General features: G+C 41.9%; 1 protein-coding gene across 3 annotated transcripts; it reads left to right on the top strand.

Moving 5' to 3' along the window:
* The first annotated feature begins 309 nt into the window (after positions 1-309).
* Positions 310-23,872, top strand: LOC127797128 (uncharacterized). Of its 3 annotated transcripts, none has more exons than XM_052329708.1 (7): positions 311-674; positions 1,580-1,757; positions 21,376-21,473; positions 22,306-22,402; positions 23,079-23,164; positions 23,300-23,384; positions 23,586-23,872. In XM_052329708.1, the coding sequence occupies exons 1-6, from the start codon at positions 438-440 to the stop codon at positions 23,351-23,353; spliced, it is 750 nt and encodes a 249-aa protein (XP_052185668.1). In that variant the 5' UTR covers positions 311-437; the 3' UTR covers positions 23,354-23,384; positions 23,586-23,872. The 3 variants fall into 3 exon arrangements, with proteins under 3 accessions (XP_052185667.1, XP_052185668.1, XP_052185665.1); XM_052329705.1 differs by having other exon boundaries at positions 1,565-1,757; XM_052329707.1 differs by lacking the exon at positions 23,586-23,872 and having other exon boundaries at positions 310-674; positions 1,565-1,757; positions 23,300-23,387.
* The last annotated feature ends 29 nt before the right edge of the window (positions 23,873-23,901 follow it).

Raw genomic sequence — 23,901 nt, 5'->3', positions numbered from 1 at the left:
CATATAATTTATCTTATTTTTTATAAAGTCAGATTAGTTGACTATGAGATATTATTCTATAAATTTATTATTATCTTCGGATGACAATAATTTTATTTTTAATTTACTGGTAGATCACACGTTCATTTGGAAATAAAATTTAGTATTTAAGTTTGTAAGTTTCTTAAATAACACTTGAGCCCAGTAAAATGTCAAATTCACTTGTACACGTGGAACGATTTCCAGGTTTCTTTTAAAAATTAAAAAAGAAAGCTCATAAGTGGGCTCAGTGCTGCTGATATAAATTGGCTTCGGAAATTATTTTGAATTTATTTATCTTATATTGGACTTCTCTTCTCTCCCCTGGAAAACCGACCCCGACTTCAAAACCCTAGATTTCTTCTGTACGCGGATAGCTCCATCGCTGATTGGTTGATCGATCGCGCGAGTGTCGGAGAATGTCGACTGCATCAACATCGGCGAGCTCTGTATCGCTGCCGAGTGGTTCGAACCCGTCGGTTTCCGCACAATTCACCTACTCCAATGGTTCCTACTTTCCTGTGCCTTTCCACCTTCAACAGCCCTATGGGGCGGCCGCGGCCGCTCCTCAACCGGCCCCGGCGGTGAAGCTTCCGTCTATGTACCAGCCTCAGCCTCAGCTCCCTGGAGTCTACTCGCTCCCTCAGTATCAGCAGGTGAGAATTGCGTCCTTTTTTCTTCCATTTGGTTCTCATGCCTGTTTTTTACGTCCTGCTCTAATGTGTATTTCGATGTTTCTTTTTGTTGAACTTGCTAGGTATTGCTATGTGGTTTTCTTCACGATTTGGATTGTGCTAGATTTTCTTTATCTTCTGATGATATTTGTTGTCTATTCTACCTATCTTTCTTATCTCCAGTGAAAAATATAATTGTTGTTTTGTCATTTTAATCCAGAAATGTGCTTTTCCTTTACAAGGCATACGCCTTTGCATAGAAATTTTGAAGATTTGCAGGGATCCTTTCGATTAGCGTGAATCAACTTGTTCCCTTTGAGTTAATTATTTTAAATTATCAGTTTGTGATGGGTTAATTTAATACTTGGAAGGCGCCTAAGAGCATAGCTTATTGGTTCCTGGAGATGGTATTAGGTAAATACATTTTTAAAATGGAATGAATAAGCTTAAACTACCATGAAGAAAATAAAATTTGCAAGATTTGAAGTTCATGCATTTCTGCCATAAAGGATATAAATATTCCAATTCATACATCGACCAATTTTTTAAATTGGTTTGCCATTTTGGGATCAGCAGTAAATTGTGTACCAAATAACTTATTCTAAGATATATGAATTTTGAAGTTCTTTTGTATCTACAATAAAACATATGAATTATCCAATTCATAAATCAACCAATTTCTAAATTTAGTCGGTTCACAGCGTTGGGATCAACCAGGCAGGACCATGTTAAAGTGCATTAGTAAATTTGATTCAAAATGACTTAATCCAAGAAATTTGCATTTTAATAAAATAACGCTTTTTTAACGAAAATCAAAACAAAGATTTATTTATTTATTTATTGTGTGTACACATCATTAATGTAATGTTCAGAGTTTATGTGGGCAGGCCCAGCAATTATTCCAAAGAGATGCACAAACTATCACACCAGAAGCTCTTGAAAGTGTAAAAGCTGCCCTTGCAAGCAGTGAAATTGAGCACAAAGCAGAAACCAAAAAGAAGGCAGTGCCTCGCAAAGCTGCTGGACATAGTTGGGAGGATCCTACTCTTGCTGAATGGCCAGAAAGTATGATTTCTTTCCTTCTATTACATTTTTCTTTTAATAAGTGGGCAACAATAGGTTTGGGCTTGTTGTGTTATTTATGCTTTAAATCCATGGTTGAAGCAACCATGTTCCTACCTTTGTTTGTTAGGACATATCAAGGAATTTAAGGATCTTTTCCTGCTAAATCACTTCATGTTAGTTTGCTGACATCTGAGGGATCTATGGGCAACGGATCTAGTGAAGAAGTCTAGTGTTATCTCCTTCAGCTTAGAGTTATGGATTGTGTATTGATTAGTTTGCACGATTTCTTGCCAAATGAGTTGGGAATCTTTGCATGAATGCAAAAGGAGATCTAAGGAGAGGTGTCATCAATGTGCTATATTAGCTTATTGAGTGTAGAGTTGGCATTTGCATTAGTATTGTGATTGAATTTACTGTTTTATTTTTGGCTTAGGCTAGAGTTCATAAGTTTTTTCTGTATTAAATTATATTTTATCTCAACAGTTGTTTCCTGTCTTTATTGCTTAGTTTTTCTATTTCTTGTCAGATCCGAGATCTGACGGGAAATTCTCTCCGGTTAGGGGAGAATTACGCGGGAATTTTGAGGGAAGGAGGGTAGGAATAGAGAATTGAGGGGGAAAGAAATCAGAGAAAGAGAGAGAGAGAGAATTGAGAGGGAATAGACTGATTCAATTATCAAATCGTGTCTTCCAATGAGCTGGATCAGTTCTTTTATACTGCCTCAGCTTGGGATTGGCGCCAAAACGGTTACCAAGTCCCTTCTAGAATCAGCAACAACTTGCCTATCAACTTGCATTGCTGGAACATTCCTCCAGCAAGCTAATTCCCTCCAAAATACAAATATAACTACGAAATAAAAGTCAGCAGCCTAGGTACTTGACAGCTTCCCCCCTCCTTCAATTATTTCTTGTCTGCAAGAAATGTGCAATAGGCTTGTTGAGTTAGGAAACTGCCTTAGTAAGTCTGGCAGATGCTCCCAAGTATTATTGTCTGAATGGAGCGATGATCATTTGACTAGCACCTAAATGATTGGTGCCCCTTGTCTGTAGATTATCCTTCTATCTACAATAGCCATAGGAACTGTTGGTTTTGCTTCCTCCCTGAGATTAGGAGGAAGGGATGGGCTGACCACTTGTGATCCAACTCCTTTCTTGAGCAGGGAGACGTGGAAGATTGGGTGTATCTGGGACCCTTTCGGTAACTGCAGACGATAGGCCACTAGCCCTACCCTTGCAAGTACTAAGTCTGGTCTATACAATTTGGGGCTCAATTTAGACACTGGCGGTCTGGAAAGGGCTCTGAGGTGTTGGTGGCTTAGCTTCAAATACACCTCCTCACCTTCTGAAAATTCTATTTCACTCTGCCTCCTACTAGCCATTTGTTTCATTATGTTTTGCACCTTAGCTAGTTTAGTCTTCAATAACTTTAAGATCTCCTGCCTTTGTTGGATGTAAGCCCCCACAGCTGCCATTGTAGTTGTTTCCCCCATTACTGGTAATAGTGTTGGCTTGTAACCATATAAGGCCTCAAAGGGGGTCATGTTTATGGAACTATGGTGGCATGAGTTATACCACCATTGGGCTACTAATAACCATTTGTGCTATCCCCTTGGCTACAAAAAACATAGACACCTTAGGTATGATTCGAGGCACTAATTCACTCTCTCAGACTGCTCATCCGTTTCTGGATGATAGGCAGTGGACATGTGTAATTTAGTGCCTAGGGATCTTAGCAACTTCTTCCAAAACAAGCTGGTAAAGACCTTATCCCTATCTAAAACAATGGATTGAGGTACCCCATGCATTTTCACCACATTATGCAAGAAAACCCCAGCAACATCTTGAGTTGTAAAAGGATGGGATAAGCCAAGGAAGTGGCTAAATTTAGTAAATTTGTTAACCACCACTAGAATGCAATCCTTCCCCTCAAACCTCGTCAGGCCTTCAATGAAATCAATCGTTACATTAGCTTAGGCCTTCTCTGGAATGGCCAAAGGATGTAGTAAGCCTAGTTGGGCCACTGTGTCGTGCTTACACCTTTTGCATACATCACAATTCATCACATACTCCCATCACAAATTTCTTAAGTTGTGGCCAATAAAAAATTTGGGTGTTCTAAATCCCTTAGTGTCCTTCTAGTGGAGAGCTATGGAGTGTCTGTAAGATTTGGTTCTTTAATGCCACATTCTCCCCAATCACCAATCTGCCCTTGTATCTAATCAACCCATTTGACATAGTATAGCTCGGTCTGCAATTTCCATTAACACTAAGCTACTTCAATAATTCTTTTGCCCATGTCCCTTGCTAATAAGTCTCAGTGGCTCTTGGAACCAATCAAGTACCACTGAGGTGATAGCAGCTAACTCACTTCCTTCCTGGCAGTGAGATAAGGCGTCCACAACTACATTCTCCTTTTCCCTCCTAAACTGTATAACGCAATCCAACCCCATTAATTTTGCCATGCCCTTCTTCTGTAGATTGTCATGACCCTGAGGATATGATTGTAATTGGGGAGAAATCCATGGTATATAAGTTGTAGACCTAATTGTAGAAGTCTAGAGGCTAGGCAAGAATAACTAACTCTTGTATAAACAGTTAGCAAGGCTGTTATAGTAGTTAGTTGGTTGTATTTTCTGTTATTTCCTTCAATTGTAAGCCTATAAAGAGGCTAGCATAGTTAGAGAAATGCATGATTTGAATAACAATTGAATTCTATTTCCCTCTCTCAATTCTCCTAGCTTTCCCTCGGTTTTCTCTCCTCTCCCACCATTCTTTCTGTTCTCTTCTCTCTTTCCCTCCTTTTCTGCTCTTTCTTCCTCTAATTCTTACCAACTTACTTCCTAAATCCTAGCCAAACCCTAGGGTCGTAACATTTGGTATCAGAGCCAACGATTCTCGGCTGTGAATCGGAAGTCGTAGCAATTGACCAAGGCGATTCCGCAGCAAATTCAGACGATAGATTGCGAAATTGATCGAAGCAGTGATTTCCGACGCTTAGGGCGAATTAATTTCCAATAGTCCTGGATGCAATTCTAGTGACTGGAAAATTAATCAAAGCAAAGCACTTCGGGCTCGGAATTGGAAACGAAGTGGCGATTAAGTTCTTAACAGCAGAACGTCGGCATTTGCAGTGGAGCTTAAGGTGAATCTATTAGATTCGACTAAACAGAGATTTGAATTGCGTAGGCGGAGCTGGTTTCGTAATCTGATATATCTTGAAATTGGAGGCCGAATCGATTCAATCAAGTTCCGGAAGTATTAGCACAGCAGAAACGTTGTTATCAGAGTGGCGCAACAGGTTTTGGGATCGGAAATGGATCTTGAAGGCGAAGTTAGGAGTTGATTCCATCTGTGAATTCTGGTAAATTGTGTTCAAAACTCGGAAGGCGATTCCGACGGTGACTACGAACATATGTGGTCATGTGCAGTTGATTGAGGCGAGCTTAGTACTGTTGAATTTGGATTGTGAGGAAGGCGAAGGCAGGAAACAATCTCGTGTGATTGTGGAACATCAGTGAATTGCTGATCAGAAGTGATCCTAGCGAAGTGGATCTGCTCGGTTCTTTGGAGACTGTTACGAGTACTAATTGAGGTGAGCAGAGGCGAATTGGAAGCCACCACTTGCGTGGAAGTGGATCGGTAGGGCCAAAGTGTCAGCGACTTCTGGCCATTGATCGAGCAGCAATTTAAATAGTGATTAAGGCATTGAAGAGAAGCCGATCGAAGCCGACAACAATTGCAATTGCTTTTAGTGACCAACTCAAATCAGGTAGGAAGAGGAGTTAGGCAGCGGAAGTTGCTTCGGAAGCGAGACAGTAGACGGTGATTGGGTGGCAACTCCGCTGGGGAAATTTGACTCGCATCGATCGGGGTAGAAAGCGACTAGTTGCAAGGCGGAACTGAACTCGAATTTGAATGGAGAAGCCGAGCAAAGCAAACACGATCAGAAGTGAATCGGATTTGAAAGGCGAAGTTGAGGCGCGATTGAAGCAGAGTCATGGGCGATTCACAAATTCAGAAGAATTTCAAGTAGATATCGGTGATTGGGTGACACTGGGCGATCCTTGAATCACTTTGATTCCGGCAAACTTGTTGCTTGTGGTTGAGGCGAGAAGGCAGGCGCGGTGAGGAGCGGAAAAACAGGTCTAGGTCACTGCATGTGACCTAGTCGGGAAGAAGGCGTGATCAGAAACGGTATAGGGGTGAATTTTGGCAATCTGGAGGAATTACAGCGAGCGGAATGATACTTCTCTGTTATTAATTTCCAGCGGTGATTTTCGTTTGAGAGTTGGAGGCGACTTTGATGTACTACAATGGAACCGATCGTTCCTCGGCTGTGAGTCAGGCAGCTCCCAAAGCAATGTGTCACAACCTGCTGAAGGATAGCAGGGTTTACTGCAATTCCGAGAGGATTGCTAGGTTGAAGAAGGGAGTGTGAGGGAGAATAGACGAGATAGCGAAGCAAGCGAGAGAGAGAGAAGATTGGAAATGAATATTCTGATTGCCTTTTTGCATACCGTTACACTGCATAACAGGGTACTATATAAAGGCGATTGGGAGGTCATTCCCTGACAGTGGGGCCCTCTCCTAATCATGTACCAAATATTCTAACAACCTACTGCTCCTGTTATGGCCTACTGCTCAGCTGGAGGGAATTATATTAAGGCAAAAAGAAAAATAAAAATGCTATCCGAGCAGCTCCATGCGTGACAATGCTCCCCTCTTGAGTGCTTCCTTGTCCTCAAGGAAGATTGATTAGGCTAATCGCGCGAGGGAATTTCTGAAGCAATTTAGGTAGATATTCCCAAGTGTTTCCTTCCTGAGTGCTTCCCCGCCATTTGACCAAGACTTGGATTAAGGGCACTCCTCCTTGCTGAATCACTCGTCTTCCGAGTATGGCTTCTGGTTCCACCGCCTGCTCACTTTCCTTATGTAGGGGTGGTAGCGTGGCATTTGTCGGCTGACCCCCAATTGACTTCTTCAATAGCGAAACGTGAAATACGTGATGGATGTGTGTGTCGGCCGGTAATTGCAGTCGATACGCCACCTTCCCTATCTTGTTAGTTATAGGGAAGGGTTCGAAATACCTGAGGCTGAGCTTAGTAGCTTTCCCGCGTGTCAGTGATCGTAGGTGCGGCTGTTTCAACCTTAGGTACACTTCATCCCCGACCTCAAACTCCCTTTCCGTCCTCCTCCTGTCTGCGTACTGCTTCATACGGTGCTGAGTGGAGGCCAGCTCTTGCTTTATTTATCGTGTCACTTCTTTCTTTTGTTGTAAGTATTCTTCTATTGTGGCTACATCTGATCCTCCTCCTATCGCGGGTAGCAAGGGGGGTTTGTACCCGAACAGAGTTTCGAAGGGGGTGGTCCTAATAGCCGAGTGTCGGGTGGTGTTATGCCACCACTGCGCCAGGGATAACCACCTGTGCCATTCCTTGGGTCGTAATAGGCATACACACCTTAGATAAGTTTCGAGGCTCTGATTTACCCTCTCGGTTTGGCCGTCCGTTTGGGGGTGGTAGGTCGTGGACAGCCGTAGATTCGTTCCCAGAGACTTCATCAGTTCCTGCCAAAAGAGGCTGGTGAACATGCTATCCCTATCGGAGACTATATTATGAGGGACCCCATGCAGCTGAATTACACGGTCCAAGAAGGCTCTCGCCACCTCCTGAGCTGTGTAAGGATGGGCTAACCTGATGAAGTGGGCGAATTTCGTGAACCTATCCACTACCACCAAGACATTGTCTTTTCCTTCTGATCTAGGTAAACCATCCACGAAATCCATCGACACACTGGACCAAGCCTGATCCGGAATGGGGAGGGGTTGCAGCAGTCCAGGGTAAGGTACCCGCTCCGTTTTGCACCTTTTGCAAACATCACAACTCCTCACGAACTCCTTTACCTCAGTCTTCATTCTTGGCCAATAGAATATCCCTTTAACTCTTACATACGTGTTCTGTTCGCCGGAATGGCCTCCCAAAGGTGACTCATGCAAGGCCTGCATGATCTTCCTTTTTAGCTCAGGCTGGTTTCCGATCACTATTCGTCCCTGATACCTCAACATTCCCCCTTTCAGGGTATATCCCTCCACCTCCCCTTGCTTCACCGTAAGTTCCTCTAGCAAGGCAGTGATTCTGGGGTTGTTTCCATAGCTGTTGACTACTTCCTCGTACCACTGTGGAGTCACTATTGTGACTGCTGCAAGGTTTCCCTCTTCGTGGCATCGAGATAGGGCATCAGCAGCTATGTTTTCTTTCCCTTTTCGATATTGTATCGTATAATCTAGTCCCATAAGCTTAGCCATTCCCTTGCGCTGTAGCTGCTTTTGAAGTTTTTGTTGCAGAAGATATTTCAGACTTTTATGGTCTGTTTTAATGATGAATCGCCCCCCTTCCAAGTAATGCCCCCATCGATCCACAGCCATGAGGACTGCCAAGAACTCCTTCTCATAGATGCTTAACCCAGAATGCCGGGGACCTAACACTTGGCTTAAGAAGGCAATTGGTCTCCCCTCTTGTGCCAGCACTGCCCCAATGCCAGTGCCACATGCATCGGTCTCCAGGGTGAAAGGCTTCTCAAAATCTAGTAGCTTCAACTCCGGCACCCTGCTCATTGCTTCCTTTACTTCGTTGAATGCCACTTCTGCCTTGGGACCCCAATGAAATTCTCCCTTCTTAAGTAGCTCCGTCAATGGTCGGCTGATGAACCCATAATTCTTAACAAACCACCTGTAATACCCTGTTAACCCAAGAAATCCCCTTAGGGCCCTCACGGTTGTGGGCCTCGGCCATGCCACCATAGCTTCGTTCTTTCCTAGGATCAGTGCTCACCTTTCCTTCAGCAATTATGTGCCCCAAATACTCCACCTGCTACTGACCAAACTCACATTTGGATTTCTTGATGAATAATTGGTGGTTCCGCAGAATGTCTAGGGTGGTTTGCAAGTGCACTAGGTGTTGTTCGAAGGTGGGGCTATAGATAAGGATGTCATCAAAGAAAACTAAAATGAATTTCCGCAAGTGGTCTTCGAAGATGTGGTTCATGAGGGATTGAAAGGTGGCTGGGGCGTTGGTAAGCCCAAATGGCATTACCAGAAATTCAAAGTGGCCATGGTGTGTTTTGAATGCGGTCTTAGGAGTATCCTCGGGTTTCATCTTAATTTGATGATAACCCGAGCGCAAATCAAGCTCGGAAAAGAACTTGGCATTATGGAGTTCGTCTAGTAGGTCTTCTACTAAAGGAATGGGAAATTTATCCATGATTGTGATGGAGTTCAAGTGGCGGTAATCTACACAAAACCTCCATGTCCCATCCTTCTTTTTCACTAATAAAACAGGGGAAGCAAAGGGGCTTTGGCTTGGTTTGATAATGGATTGTTGTAGCATGTCCCTAACCATCCTCTCGATCTCATTCTTCTGGATAGGAGGGTATCGGTAGGCTCAGATATTAACTGGTTCGGTGTTGGGTTTGAGGTTGATAGAGTGGTTAAACAGTCGATTAGGGGGTAGGGATCTGGGTTCTGCAAATAGGTCCGCATACTTCACCAACAATTCATCAAGTAAGGCCAAATGTGTTACCTGATCAAGGGACTCCTCCCGGTTGTTGATGGTTAAGTAATACTGCCCCAGCCCTCCTGGTTCCTCGGACGTATCCTCTGCAGCCACTATTGAGAAGAGTTGTGCCCATTGAACCCACTTCCCCTTCATGACTCTCTTCAAAACCTTCCCGGACATCAGCTTGCACACCCCAGCTTCTTTCTCGCTCTTGATGGCCATTCTCTTACCCTCCTTCTCAAAGGATACTTCCATGCGGTTAAAATCAAAGCTAATTGGGCTTACTCCTTTCATCCAGTCCACCCCCAAGACCATATCGCAGCCTCCCACTGCAGTAACCTTAAATCAGTTACGAACTTCTCCTCGTGCATTTCCCACGAAAAACCATTGCAGGCCGAGGTACTCAACACCTTCTGTCCATTGGCCACCGTTACGCTTAGGGGTGGCGTCCCTATCAGTTGGCAATTTAGCCTTCTCGCCGTGTGCTCATCAATAAAACTGTGGATACTCCCACTGTCGATTAGGATCATTAGAGTGCTTCCCTTGGCTTGGCCTCCTACTTTGATAATTTTGTTATTGGCCACCCCTTTCAGGGCATGAATGGATATTTCTCCATTGTCTTCCACACCCCTGTCATCCTCAGCTATTCCTTCCTCTATCTCCTGGTCACCTCCTTCATCCCCTTCTAACAGCAAAATCTGCCTTTTGCAAGGCTACCCCGGGTGGTACTTGTCCCCGCACCGGAAGCATAGTCCTGCCAGTCTTCTTTGCTCCCTCAACGGATCTCCAGGGGGTGCTACGCCCTGTCCCACAACTTCTCTTGCCCCGCCGTTCCACTTACCTACTTCCCGGTTAAAATTCCTTCCTGTCCCACCTTGGGTCCCAGCCACCATGCCCCTTGTCTGTTGCCTCTGCCTCTTAAGCAATGCTTCTACTGCTAACTCCTGTAATCGAGCATCTTCCGATGCTTGAGCACTGTCTGTGGCCTAAGCACCTTAACCATTGGCCTTAATTCCTTGTTGAGGCCACTTAAGTAACTTGAAACAAAATAGGTTTCGGTGAGGTAGGGGTTGTATTGGATCATGTAGGACCTCAGCTCCTCGAAGCGTGCGTTTTTGGTATACCTCTACACTCCCTGACTGTTTAAGCTTGTTGAATTCTTCCACAATGTCGGTCATACTTCTTTCTCCAAACCTTCCACATAGAGCCTCTGTAAACTCTCCCCATGTCTGGTTTCTCCTCAGCCGTATGACTCCTTGATACCACGCATCGACCTCTTTGTTGAAGTAGGCTGCCGTTAGAGACACCTTCTGTAGCTTCGGAATGTTATGCCACTCAAACAGCCTTTCACACTTCCTTATCCACCATCGTGGATTAACTCCTTTGAACACTGGGATGTCCATCTTAGGGAGAGGGAATCCTTGTAGATGATGGTTTGCTGGGACTACTGGCCCCCTCCCCAGTATTCCTTCTTCTCGGCCACCCTGGTTAAGCTCCTCCTCATGTATTTCCAACTCCTGTCCAGCTCTATCCCTTTGGGGAGTAGGATCCATCCCTTCTCTCGATGGAAATTCAGGCGCTAGCCTAATCAGCTGTTGTCGGCCTAACATGGCTATGTATTGCTGCATTTGTGCATCTAGCTCTTCCCGAACTCGTGTAATGGACTCGTCCAACCTCCTTTCCATTCCATCCATGGCACTCTCCATCCGACGATCTAGTGCAAGAATAGCCTCCTGATTTCGAGTCGTTCCCAACTCCATTTGCTCCATCTTGCTTTGGCATTCCGCCACCATCACCTCGGTTTGCTGCAGCTGTGTTTCGAAATTCTTCATACGCGTTCCCTCGACCATTACTAGACCTGCTCACCCACTCGACCAGAACAGTGCTCTGATACCAATGTGTCACAACCCGCTGAAGGATAGCAGGGTTTACTGCAATTCCGAGAGGATTGCTAGGTTGAAGAAGGGAGTGCGAGGGAGAATAGATGAGATAGCGAAGCAGGCGAGAGAGAGAGAGAAGACTGGAAATGAATATTCTGATTGCCTTTTTGCATACCGTTACACTGCATAACAAGGTACTATATAAAGGTGATTGGGAGGTCATTCCCTGACAGTGGGGCCCTCTCCTAATCATGTACCGAATATTCTAACAACCTACTGCTCCTGCTATGGCCTACTGCTCAGCTGGAGGGAATTATATTAAGGCAAAAAGAAAAATAAAATGCTATTCGAGCAACTCCATGCGTGACACAATATTAGCAGTGATCAGTTGCAGTCGAGGTGAAGCAACGACCGAGGCAGAATAGGTTGCTGAATTCAGGTTCTAGTGAATTTAGATTGGCTGAACTTGAAGCTGCTAAGTTGTGGCGATCGATTATCAGTAGGTCTGGGTGATTTATCGAAGCAATTTCAATGGCTATTCTGGTGTTTGACAGGGATAGGCCAAAATGGTGGATCCAACAATGCGAACAGGTGTTCTACCAACACCGAATAGCTGAAAAGGAGAAGGTAAAAATGGTTGCAGCTAATCTGAGGGGAATTTCAATTGTTTGGTTCCAGAATTAGAGTTGGGGAAGGGTAGAATGGAGCTGACCACAGTTTGTAAATGCCTTGTGTACTCAGTTTGGAGAAAGGCCCAAAACTAATGTTGTCATAGGAGTTCCTAAGGCTGCTAATCAAATAGTGCAAGAAGCTGATGAAGTAGCAGTGGAAGAGGAAGATGGAGTTCAAATAGCTGATGAGAAGTATGAAGCTGATGAGGTCCTAAAAATGGGAATGGTAGTTGCAAAGAATGAGGAAAAACCTAAATTGGATCAGCCAATTCAAAATGACAAGAAAGGAAGGGCAATTGCTGAAGAAGAGATTGAGGTTCCACTTGAGGAAAAATTTGCTGAAAGTGAGCCTATGGTATACTCCAACAATCAGCAAGTAAAAGTCTCTCCACTTGAGGAGGTCCGTACTGAAGATGAGGAAGGAACTTCAAAGGTTGGATTTGGTGTTGCGGCAAGTAATAGTACTATTACTGTTGAGGAGTCACAGGTCAAGGAAATTGCAGCCGAAGAAACTAACCTTGCCGTTTTGAGGTATTTTGATCCCGAGCTGTATGACAATATTGCTGTCATTTTACCTGGTGTGGACCAGATTCAGATGATGAAGGAAGAACAGGTTGCAGCCATTTGGTTCGGGAGTTTTGATATTGTGGAAGAGGAGGTTACTGCCATCTGGTTTGGGAGATGTGACATTGGAGAAAAAGACGTGGAAAGGCAAAAAAAAATATGAGAGAAGCACAAGAACAGGCGAAGAAGAAATCAGATTGTTAAGACCGATATTGGATGAAGAACAAGTTAACAGCTATCAATTCTTGAGGACAAGAATTATTTGAAGGGGTGGGGATTGTCATGACCCTGAGGATATGATTGTAATTGGGGGGAAATCCATGGTATATAAGTTGTAGACCTAATTGTAGAAGTCTAGAGGCTAGGCAAGAATAACTAACTCTTGTATAAACAATTAGCAAGGCTGTTATAGTAGTTAGTTGGTTGTATTTTCTGTTATTTCCTTCAATTGTAAGCCTATAAAGAGGCTAGCATAGTTAGAGAAATGCATGATTTGAATAACAATTGAATTCCATTTCCCTCTCTCAATTCTCCTAGCTTTCCCTCGGTTTTCTCTCCTCTCCCACCATTCTTTCTGTTCTCTTCTCTCTTTCCCTTCTTTTCTGCTCTTTCTTCCTCTAATTCTTACCAATTTACTTCCTAAATCCTAGCCAAACCCTAGGGTCGTAACATAGATGAGAATGTAGCTTCTATTGTAAAAGAAATTTGAGGCTCTCTCATGGTCAATTTTAATAATAAACCTTCCCCTTTCTAAGTAGTGCCTCCATTTCTCAACTGCCATTAACACTGCTAGAAGTTCTTGTAGATGCTAAGCCCTTAGTGCCTAGGGCTCAAGGCCTAGCTAAGGAAGGCTAATGTCATCAGTTTCTAATGTAAAAGGCTTGCTGGAATCTAGTAGCCCTAGCATTGGTACTTCACTCATGGCCCTCTTGAGTGGCTCAAATGCCTCCTCAGCCCTTTGATCCCATTTGAATCCCTCATTCTTCAGTTGGTGAGTTAATGGTTTATTGATCAACCCATAATTTTTTACAAACTTCCTATAGTACCTTGTAAGCCCCAAGAACCCCCTCGGTGCTCTGATGTTGGTGAGCTTAGGCCAAGCTATTATGGGGTCAATCTTCTTAGCGTTAGTGCCTATTCCTTCCTTAGATATAACATGTCCTAGATATTCAATTTGAGTCTATGCAAAGGCACACTTAGACCTAGTGTTCTAAAACGCACTAGGCGCTAGTCGAGCGCTAGGCTGGGGCCTAGAAATTTTTTTTTTTTTTTTTTTTTGAACTTTTTGTTGTAATGTCATGTTATTTTCAAGTAAATCAAAGTAGAAAATCAACAATAATGCAACATAAACCAATAATGCAACAATAATGGAATGATAAGTGAAATAATGGAATTAAGCATGAGAAAACAAGCTGTTATAGTTTAGTTCTGGGTTCAAGAAGGCAAAAGCAACAATAATGCAACATAAACAATACTTGAAGAATCTAAGTATCTAGCCATCTAATCGGACTTCTTCTTCTCCATATTCTTCCAACATAGGATCTTCATCAGACTCAAAATCGAATTCATTGAGTTCTTGCTCATCTTCTTCTTCTGATTGAAAATCATCTTCATGAAGCTCTCTCATTCTAGAACTTCTTCGAGGTTGAAGCATCTCGTCTGCTCCGGATGCTTCACCAACCACTTCCCAAGTAAGCCCCGTACCAGGCTCAACTTCTTCATGATCTCCTCCTTCAACTATCCATCCTTTTGCATGATTAACATCACTAACAAGTAGCACATCAACATTCATTTCTTTCTTTCTTTTTTGCTTGTTCATTAATTTGGCATTAAATTGGACATAGACTAGATTGTTCAATCGATTCACGTCCAATCTATTTTTTTTCTTCGTATGTATACATAAATAAATAAAAGCAATATTAATATAAATGATAGGGATAATGAAATTAAAATATTAAAAACGTTTTAAAATATACATTATAGATTATACACTAACCCCTTCAAAAGTGCTCCAGTTTCTTTCACAACCGGACGAACTACTAGTTAACGAGAGGATCTTTCTCGCCATTCGTTGTAAGTTTGGAGCTTGATTTCCATATGTGGTCCACCATGTAACTACAACATAAGTCAAACAAGTATAAAGTAAACAAATTTATACACTAATATTGTAATAGTAATACACAATAAAAACTAAGAAAATGACTTTAATCTTATACCTGGATTATAATTGTCATCTTTTTTTGCACACCCTTGAGCTGCCCATGATTTTCCAAAAGCTCATTCTTTACGAGTATACTTTGGCAACTCAACATTTACAACATGGCCTTGCAATTCACCATCATTTTCATAAAACATCTCCACAGAGTTAAAAAATCCATCCATCACTTCATGATCAAGCTGTATATCCATATCCTTAAAGAAGTAGTAAAGATTCAAAAGGTAAGCAGCAAAATGTAGTGGACTATCTAGCCTATCTTTCACCCTTGCTTCAATAATCTCCATAATAAGCTGATAGTTATTCTCAAGATTATTCAGGGCCTCCTTAATATCTTTCTTTGCCTGCACAATCTCTCCATATAAAAAGCCCATAGAAGGCTTTCTATCTGCATCAACAATTCGAAGCCCAAAGGTGCAAAAACTTTGAGGCATAAACTCATACCATTCCAAAAAAGAATACTTATCACAGTAGCATAAGTTGCTTTCCCTTTAACAGTCTTTGACCATTTGCACTCTTTCCATTCGGAACTAGTAAGCATTGTCCTCAATTGGGCTTTTTTCTCCATCAAACTTTGCAAAGTAAGGAAAGAAGAAGCAAGTTTAGTGACTCCCGGTCTCACAATATTCCTCTTCTTCGTAAATGATCTCATTAATGACAATGTTTTATGGGGTGCATAAATGAAGATTGTCAAATTCTTGGCCTGATCAATAACTTTTTTATATCTTGGCAATTTTTCAATACATTCTAGCATCAAATTGATAGTGTGAGTAGCACATGATGTCCAAAATATATTTGGCCTCTTCAACTTCAATAATTTTGCCGCTCCATATTGTTAGCAGCATTGTCAGTTACTACTTGAATGACATTTTGTGGCCCAACTTGCTCAATGCACTTGTCCACATATTCAAAAATTAGTTCACTAGTATATGCTTCATCTGAAGACTCTGTGGAAGAAAGAAAAGCAGTACCTGCGTTAGAATTAACACATAGGTTCATGATACTCCTCCTTTTTTTATCTGTCCAAGCATCTGTCATAATGGAGCATCCATTTCGTGCCCACTCTTCTCCATGCTTTTTCAATAATTCTTTAATTCTGTCAACTTCTCCCTTTAACAATGGTTCCCTCAACTAGTATTGACTGGGAGGTTTGAAGCTCGGCCCAAATTGACCAACCGCCTCAACAAACAATTTGAAGCTATCATTATCAATAGCATTGAAAGGAATGTCAGCTTCATACACCCATCTAGCACAATATTGACGAACAGACTGTGTTCTCTCTTTAAAGAGTGCTTCGCTGATATTTTGTTGCCTTTGTGTCATTCCTGCACTCGTTTCAAGGGTGATGGAGCTTGTAAACTTATCCATAGGGCCAAATGTACGGGGTGCTTTTTTGCTCCCTAACTTTTGCAATTTATATTCAGCATCCCCTTCCTCCCTTTTAGAAATATTAACAAAGGATCTCATCAAATCTTCATCTTTCCTCTTATTTTTCTTCTTACTCTTTGTCTCGGCAATAGCATTCTTACCTTTGGCTTTATCATCCGAAGACGATTTTAGACATGCAAAAACATTTCCGGAAATGTGGCCGATGTGTTCTTTAACTCTATAAACTCCTCCAGACATAACTTTGCCACACAACTTACATTTAACTTTGTCTATATTCTTTGGATCAACTAACATTCCATACCCCCATCCGTATCATTTGACTTCCTTTTAAAAACTAAGACGGCATCGGACGATGTTCCCATACTCTTAGTCCCATCCGACATTTTTAATTTAATCGAAGAAGCCTGCAACATAAACAAATTAGATGGAGTGTTACAGCTTGCACGTATGTGTATATATACTACATATATATGGTTGTTTAACACTAACAGTATAATCTATATCTATATATGCTATATAGCAATACATATAGCAATATTAACAGCATGTTGTTGCTTGCAGGTATGCTGCTGCAGCATACTGCTATATAGTATATATATAATCTATAACTGTTAGTAATATATGTATATACATAGCAATAGCATATTATATTTTATATATACTATATAGCAATACATATAGGCATATAGCAATAGCATTCTGTGACCATGTGAGTCTGTGACTGTGAGTAATATTGTAATAATATATATATTATATATACTATATAGTATATAGAAAATAGAAATACGAGTGCAAGATGGCTACTGCAAATCGGGAAGAACATCGAGAGAGATATACCGGTGGCCGGAGGAAGAACAATGTCAGCGAGCGAGAGAGATGACTGGTGGAGGCCAAGGGAAATCGGGGCCAAGAGAGACGATGGTCGGCGGCGGCGGCGATGAGGATGAGCTTTCGAAGAGAGAGGCGGTCGCGGTTGGGAGAGAACAATCGAGGCAGACGAGGAGAGGTCGTTCTATTTTGTCTCCTCTCTTTAAAACCCTAAAAATTTAAAAGTAGGCGGCCTAGGCAGTTAGGCGCCGCTTGGGCCGCCTGGGACACCGTCGACGGCTAATTAGGCAGACTGATGCCTAGGGGGGCTAACTAGGCAAAAATCGTGGCGGCCAGCGGCCGCCTAACGCCTCAGCGGCGCCTAGGCGGTCACCTAGGCCAATTTTTCAAACACTAAGATACAACTAGTTGAATTGCAAGACCTCAAAAGTAATCCTAAGGTGCTCTAGGTGTTGGTCAAAGGAGGATCTGTATATCAAAATATCATCAAAGAAAACTAGGACAATTTTTTTGAGATATGATTCAAAAATTTGGTTCATAAGTGCTTGAAATGTAGCAAGGGCATTAGTAAGACCAAAAGACATGACTGTGAATTCATAATGGCCATGGTGTGTCCTGAAAGCGGTTTTTGGGATGTCAGATAGGTTCATTCTTATTTGATGGTAGCCTAAGCGTAAGTCTAGTTTAGAAAAAATTGAGGCGTGTTTGAGCTCATCAAGTAAGTTTTCAATAATAGGTATTGAAAATTTGTCTTTGATGTTAATGGCGTTTAATTGTTTGTTTAATTGATTGGGAAAACATGTCCCTAACCAATCTTTCAATCTCTGTTTTCAATTTAGGAGGGTATTGTCACAGAAGGGGACCTAGGACTGCTACATCCTATAGTTAAAATCTTGGTTTATCTTTTGCTTACTATTGTCATTTCCATGTTGCTGTAATTTTTTTATTTTCTTGCTGTAATTTCCCTAGTGATATTAGCTGGAAGATTCCCACGTGGATGGGAATTAGAATAGGATAAAGAAGCGGTTATAACCGCATGGAGGAGGGATCTGCTGTAGCAGTCCCCACACACCGAGTGTTATATATATTTCCAGCTTGTTGGAGAAAGGGGTATCAAATGATAATATCAGAATTGATTCTCCTCCTTTTCTCCTTCTCTTCTTCTCTCTCTCTCATTCTTCACTCTTGTTCTCTCCCTCCCTTGCTCTGTTCTGTTTTGTGTTGGTCGAAACCCACTCCTAATCCAAACCGGGCTAGGAGTAGTGGCATTCACGGGTGTGCCATGACAGGTATCTATAGGACCTGATATTGACAGGTCAGTGTTTGGTTGAAGGGGTATAGAATGGTCTAGAGGTCTTTCAGATGGAAGAGACTTAGGTTCTTCAAATAGGTCTTGATATTCAACCAGTAATAAATCAAGCAAGGTTAGATTAGATACCTACCATGTAGCTTGTGGCTGATTGTGGCCAGATTTTGAATCATCCCCTTCTGTTTTCCCCTTGTTCTTCCATTTTTCCTTGGCCTCCACTGAAAATAACTGTGCCACTTGGGACATTTTCTTCCGAAACAGCTGGTGCAACTTCTTCCCTTTTATCAGTTTGCAAGTCCCTATCTCCATATTCCCTTGAAGAATCACCCTTCTTCCTTCTTTTTCTAGGGATACCTCCATTTTGTTGAAATCAAAATTAATTGGACTCACTCCCTTCATCCAATCTACCCCCAAAATTATGTGGCACCCACCCACTTCAATAATCTCAAATCAGCTTCAAACACTTCACCATGCATTTCCCAGCAAAATCCTAAACAAGCCGACTTGCTTATCACCCTATTCCCATTAGCCACAGTCACTGAAAGTGGTTGTGTGTTGGCTAGTGGATACTTCATCTTCTTGGTCATACCCTCATCAATAAAACTGTGAGTACTCCTACTATCAATCAATACCATTAGGGTGCTTTCTTGTACTCTGCCTTCAACTTTAATTATTTTGCTACTTGCCATTCCTTTAATGGCATGCAGTGAGATTGCTCCATTGTCCTCTCCCCCCATATCATCTATCAATGTTAGGCCTTTCTCTCTTCTTTTTCTTCTTCTTCTTCTTCTAATAACAACAATTGCTTCTTACACTAATGTCCTAGGGAATATTTATCCCCACATCTGAAGCACAATCCCGCTTGCCTCCTTTGTTCCATCAGCTCGTCTCTAGACTGTAGGTTTTGGGCTGCTGGTGGCAATGCTTGATACTTGACCCTTGCCCCAGTTTTCAAGGGTTCCCTCCTGGTTGGTTTTCCCCCATACTGCATCACTCCTTGCAATCCCCTTCTGTTTTGCCCCCTTTGTTTCTTCAACAATGGTTCAAACATCAACTCCTGTAGAGAGGCCTCCTCTACTGCCTCTTGCATTGTTTTTGGTTTAAGCACCTTCACGGCTGATCTCAATTCATCACTCAATCCCCCTATAAAACTGGACACAAAGTATTCCTCTCTCATGTAGGGGTTTCTACTCATCATCAAGGACTTAGCTCCTCAAATTTCATCTGATATTCCATCATCATTCCCTCTTGTCTTAGGCGATTGAATTCTTCTACTATGTCCATCATGCCTCTCTCCCCCAACCTTTCACACAGCCCTTTGGCGAAGTCTCCCCAATTATAGTTTTTCATAACTTTGGACCACCCCTGGAACCATACGTCCCCAACATCATTGAGGTAGACCGATGCTAAGACCACCCTCTGATTCTCTACTAGTTGGTGGATTTCAAACAATTTCTCACATCGCCTGATCCACTATCGAGGCTTTTGTCCCTCGAACACAGGCAATTCTAGCTTAGGCACTAGAAATCCTAAGTGATGGGACAGAGTTGGCACCTCCTGCCTCCTCTCCGGCACATTTTCTCCTACCATGGCCGGATCCACTTCCAACTTCGATGATCCGACATTTTGGTTATTGGTGCCAATTCCTGGTAGAATTGGCTTTGAATGCTCCTTAAGGGGAAATCAAGTGAAATTCTTACTTGATGTTGATTGGAGGACATGAGCATAAACTGCTACAGTTGATCGCGCAACGCATTGCCCTAATCCCGCATCTCTCGAATTTCTTCCCTGATCTACTCATGCATGTCCCCGCGAAACTTCTCTACAACCACCTCCAACTTCCGATCTACCATCAATCCAATCTTCTCCTCTATCGTATCCACATGGTCCTGGATCTCCACCACTGATGCAGACACTTGCTGGAGTTGCATCTCCATTTGCCTCATCCTTGTTCCATTAGCCATCGTTTGATCCCTTCAAAAGCACTGGCCAGGACTTTGCTTTGATATCAAGATGTCAAATCTAAGATTTGACAGGGGAAATTTGTTGGTCCATAACCATAGCCCCAGCGACTTCAAGCGACTTCATGAGACTGTCTGTTGAGACCTAGGGGATGGGGTTGCAAACCCACAATGTGGATCTATAAAGAGTTGTGCCTCTGTTGACAGCTATAGCTTTTGGCACGATGATAAGCGCTCAATGCTGAAAGTTCTTGGTAGGGTCCAACTGGTATTAGAGCAAGTTGTAGGTTCGAGTCTCCTTCGGTGCACCGGGGGGCGGGGGGGGAAGTGGCTCCATGAGACTACCTGTTGAGACTTGGGGATGGAGTTGTAAACCCACAATGTGGATAGGGATAAAGAGTTGCGCATCTGCCAACAATTATAGCTTTTGACACAGTGGTACGCGCTCAGTCCTGAAGGTTCCTGGTGGGGTCTAACAAAATTTTCTCCAATTAGGGGAAAATTACGCTGGAATTTTGAGGGAAGGAGGATAGGAATAGAGAATTGAGGGGGAAAGAAATCAGAGAGAGAGAGAGAATTGACAGGGAATAGACTGATTCAATTACCAAATCGTGTCTTCCAATGAGTTGGGTCAGTTCTTTTATACTGCCTCGGCTTGGGATTGGCACCAAAATGGTTACCAAGTCCCTTCTAGAATCAGTAACAACTTGCCTATCAACTTGCATTGCTGGAACATTCCTTCAGCAAGCTAATTCCCTCCAAAATACAAATATAACTATGAAATAAAAGTCAGCAGCCTAGGCACGTGACATTTCTTTAAGCTGTTAATATTACTAGAAAAATAGCAAAAAAGTTTCAAATTAAGTGTGACCAACTGTTTGATCCTATACTGGTAAAATGACTTTTAGGCTCTTTTCTTCCCCTTCCCATTTAGAATTAACATTTATTTCACACCTGAATTTGGATATTATCATAGAGTCAGAAAGTCAAAGTGATCCTGACCTATATCATTCACTGTTGATGTGTGCTGCATCAGGTTTTAGGGCATTGCTATAATCAAGGTTTTATGCTTCTTTATGGTAGTTATACAATTTTTTGATTTTTAATGCTTTGTTCCATCATCAATTTTCTGGCTTTTCCCTTTCTGTTTTTCCTTTTTCCTGAATTGTGGTTTGCTAGAAATGTTGCTATCTTGCCTATTTCACTGGATGCATACCTCAATTTTATGATTCTGTTGCCATTTATGCAGATGATTTTCGCCTTTTTTGTGGTGATCTGGGGAATGAAGTGAATGATGATGTTCTTTCTAAAGCATTTTCACGATTTCCTTCATTCAACATGGCTAGGGTAAGTTCCTTTTGGTACCAATGCAGTTCCCTTGTTATGCTTCCCTTCACATTTTTATTTAAAGTGAATGGAGCTATGCGATTTCTTATATATGTTAAGATAGGATTATCTACTGTGTAAAATGTGGTCTGACATTTGGAAACATGTGCACAGAAATGTTTGAAAACAAGTCATGCTATTACTGTGTTTGGATATGATCTCTTTTGAAATTCTCTATTTAATTAGAAAAAAAAAAAAAGAGGTTGCCATCTTTGGCCAAAGTGCACACCACAACACGGCTGCCTCCGCTGGCAACCACAGCAGGACAGAGAGAAACTAGGGTTTCGCTTGTGCCCCACTTGAGGCCATAGACGAAGAAGTCAATGAGCTGGTCCTTACTGTAGGGCTCGATAAGCTTCTGTATCTTCTTGGTCTTGCCAGAGGAGGAACCATTTTGTCTGATTCAGAATAAAAGTGTCATTTGTTGGGGGCAGAACTTGGGTTTTTGAAGCTTTTTCAGTTTCTTTTTGACAATTTTGGTGTTACTTTGTGGTTGTTTCATCACCAGCTTCTCTAGGTGTTCTCAATATTTTGCCTTTATTTCTCTTCTCAATCCAACTTATAGTGAATATATACTGACAGTATTTAAACCTCTTCTCTTGGAGGAACTTTAATTGTGTTTATCCTATCTCCCAACTTCTAATATGTTTCTGACATATGTGGTGTACACCTACAGTTGCAATATCTTCTGTTTTTTCCCTTTCTTCCTTTATGTTTTGGTGAAGGTTTTATTTCTTAAATACATATTCAGCAAGTAGTGAAAACATGTGTCTTCATTATTCTATGGTCATAGGTTGTGAGAGATAAGCGCACTGGCAAGACCAAGGGTTATGGATTTGTAAGTTTTGCCAACCCTTCAGATCTGGCTGCAGCAGTGAAAGAAATGAATGGTAAGTGGTATTCTAGTCTACGTGTCTTGATTCTTTATTCTTCCAATTCCTTTGGTTTCTTCTTATTCTCCTTTCTGCCAATCACAAATAAGATATTTAAGAATATATTATACAATATTTTTTGGCTTCTCTGAATTTCTCGGAGCAGATAATTTAGGATCATCATCTTTGCTTTCACAATGCCTTGTGTGATTCTGAACTGCCGATCAGAGCCTAAATGACCTAGAATATTATGCATCAATGTAAATATAGTCACAGGTCTTTTAGCAAGTATGCATTCCTCTGAAAAAGCAACAAAGGCACGGAACTTACTAAATTGGGTTAGCTGAATTAAAGAGGTCCTTAGGTTGCGCAACTGACCATTTCTTCAGCTTCCCTGGAGAATAAGCTAACTCCAGGAAAGGTATATAAATTAATCTATCATGTGAGAAAGTTGTGAAAATGAATGAACACAATATGTAAACAAAGATTTCTTCATTTTCGTCAATTCTTCTCCTTTAAGTTTATGACGTGATATTCTGTAGTGGTTTTATTGTGAACCATTTTGAATCAATTATGTAGTCAAGTTTTCTGACAACCGGTTACTTTTGGGGGGCCGACGTAGGGAGGGATTTGGTATGATGACTGTAGTTCTGGAAGAAGCAGGTATTAATGCTAACATAAACCTTGATTCCAGGTAAATATGTTGGAAATCGTCCAATCAAACTGCGCAAGAGTAACTGGAGAGAGAGGACAGATCTTGACGCCTTGGAAAGACAGAAGGTGCATTTTTCTTCAGCAAGATGATTTCATTTATTCCTCTCTGGCTCTTTACCGTGACCTTTTTCCTCTTGAACCCCCCCCTTTTTGATTTGCTGATATATGCCATGTGGTTCTTTTGGAATTTGGTTTGGGCAGAATCAAACTCACAAGAAACCGAAGCTTCCAAAGAAGAGTATCTTGCACAAGTAACAACCTTAAGAACCTGCTGGTGGTAACTAAGGTAATTGAATAGATGTAGACTTTAAAAAAGCCTCTTCAAGTATGTTGTCAAGAAGTTGTAAAACTGTACTTCAGCTTTCTGGGATAAGACCACAAATGCCTCATTTCTCTTCTTCATATTCCCACATCCATAATCATCAAACTGTTGTATTGGCGCGCGGCCCCCATTTGTTAACATGCTTCTGGTGCTATTTTTCTTCAGATACAAAGAGAAACGAAGATTGAGAGTCATCTTCTCTTCCGAACTGCTAAAAGATTGTGGAAGATTGAGAGCTCCAGATGAACTTGGGTGGATGTCTTGTCTTGTCTGGTGTTCCCCGAGGACCGATGTCTATAGATTTATGTATTTGTTTTTTCTTCATTTTTATCAACTGATATTTTATCATCTTTTTTTTTTTTTTACAAATTTCAGTATATTGGAGGTTTAAAGGATTATGTTGTGCCCTGATGATGGAAGAGGGAGGATCTTGTCTTCGGCTTTCATTTTCATCCCCCAGAGTCAATCCCAAAATAATGGT

This window comes from Diospyros lotus, chromosome 3 (genome assembly GCF_014633365.1).
Source record: "Diospyros lotus cultivar Yz01 chromosome 3, ASM1463336v1, whole genome shotgun sequence".
Taxonomy (NCBI): Eukaryota; Viridiplantae; Streptophyta; class Magnoliopsida; order Ericales; family Ebenaceae; genus Diospyros; species Diospyros lotus.
The sequence above is the reverse complement of the archived record's forward strand: the minus strand, read 5'-3'. Positions and strand labels throughout refer to the sequence as shown.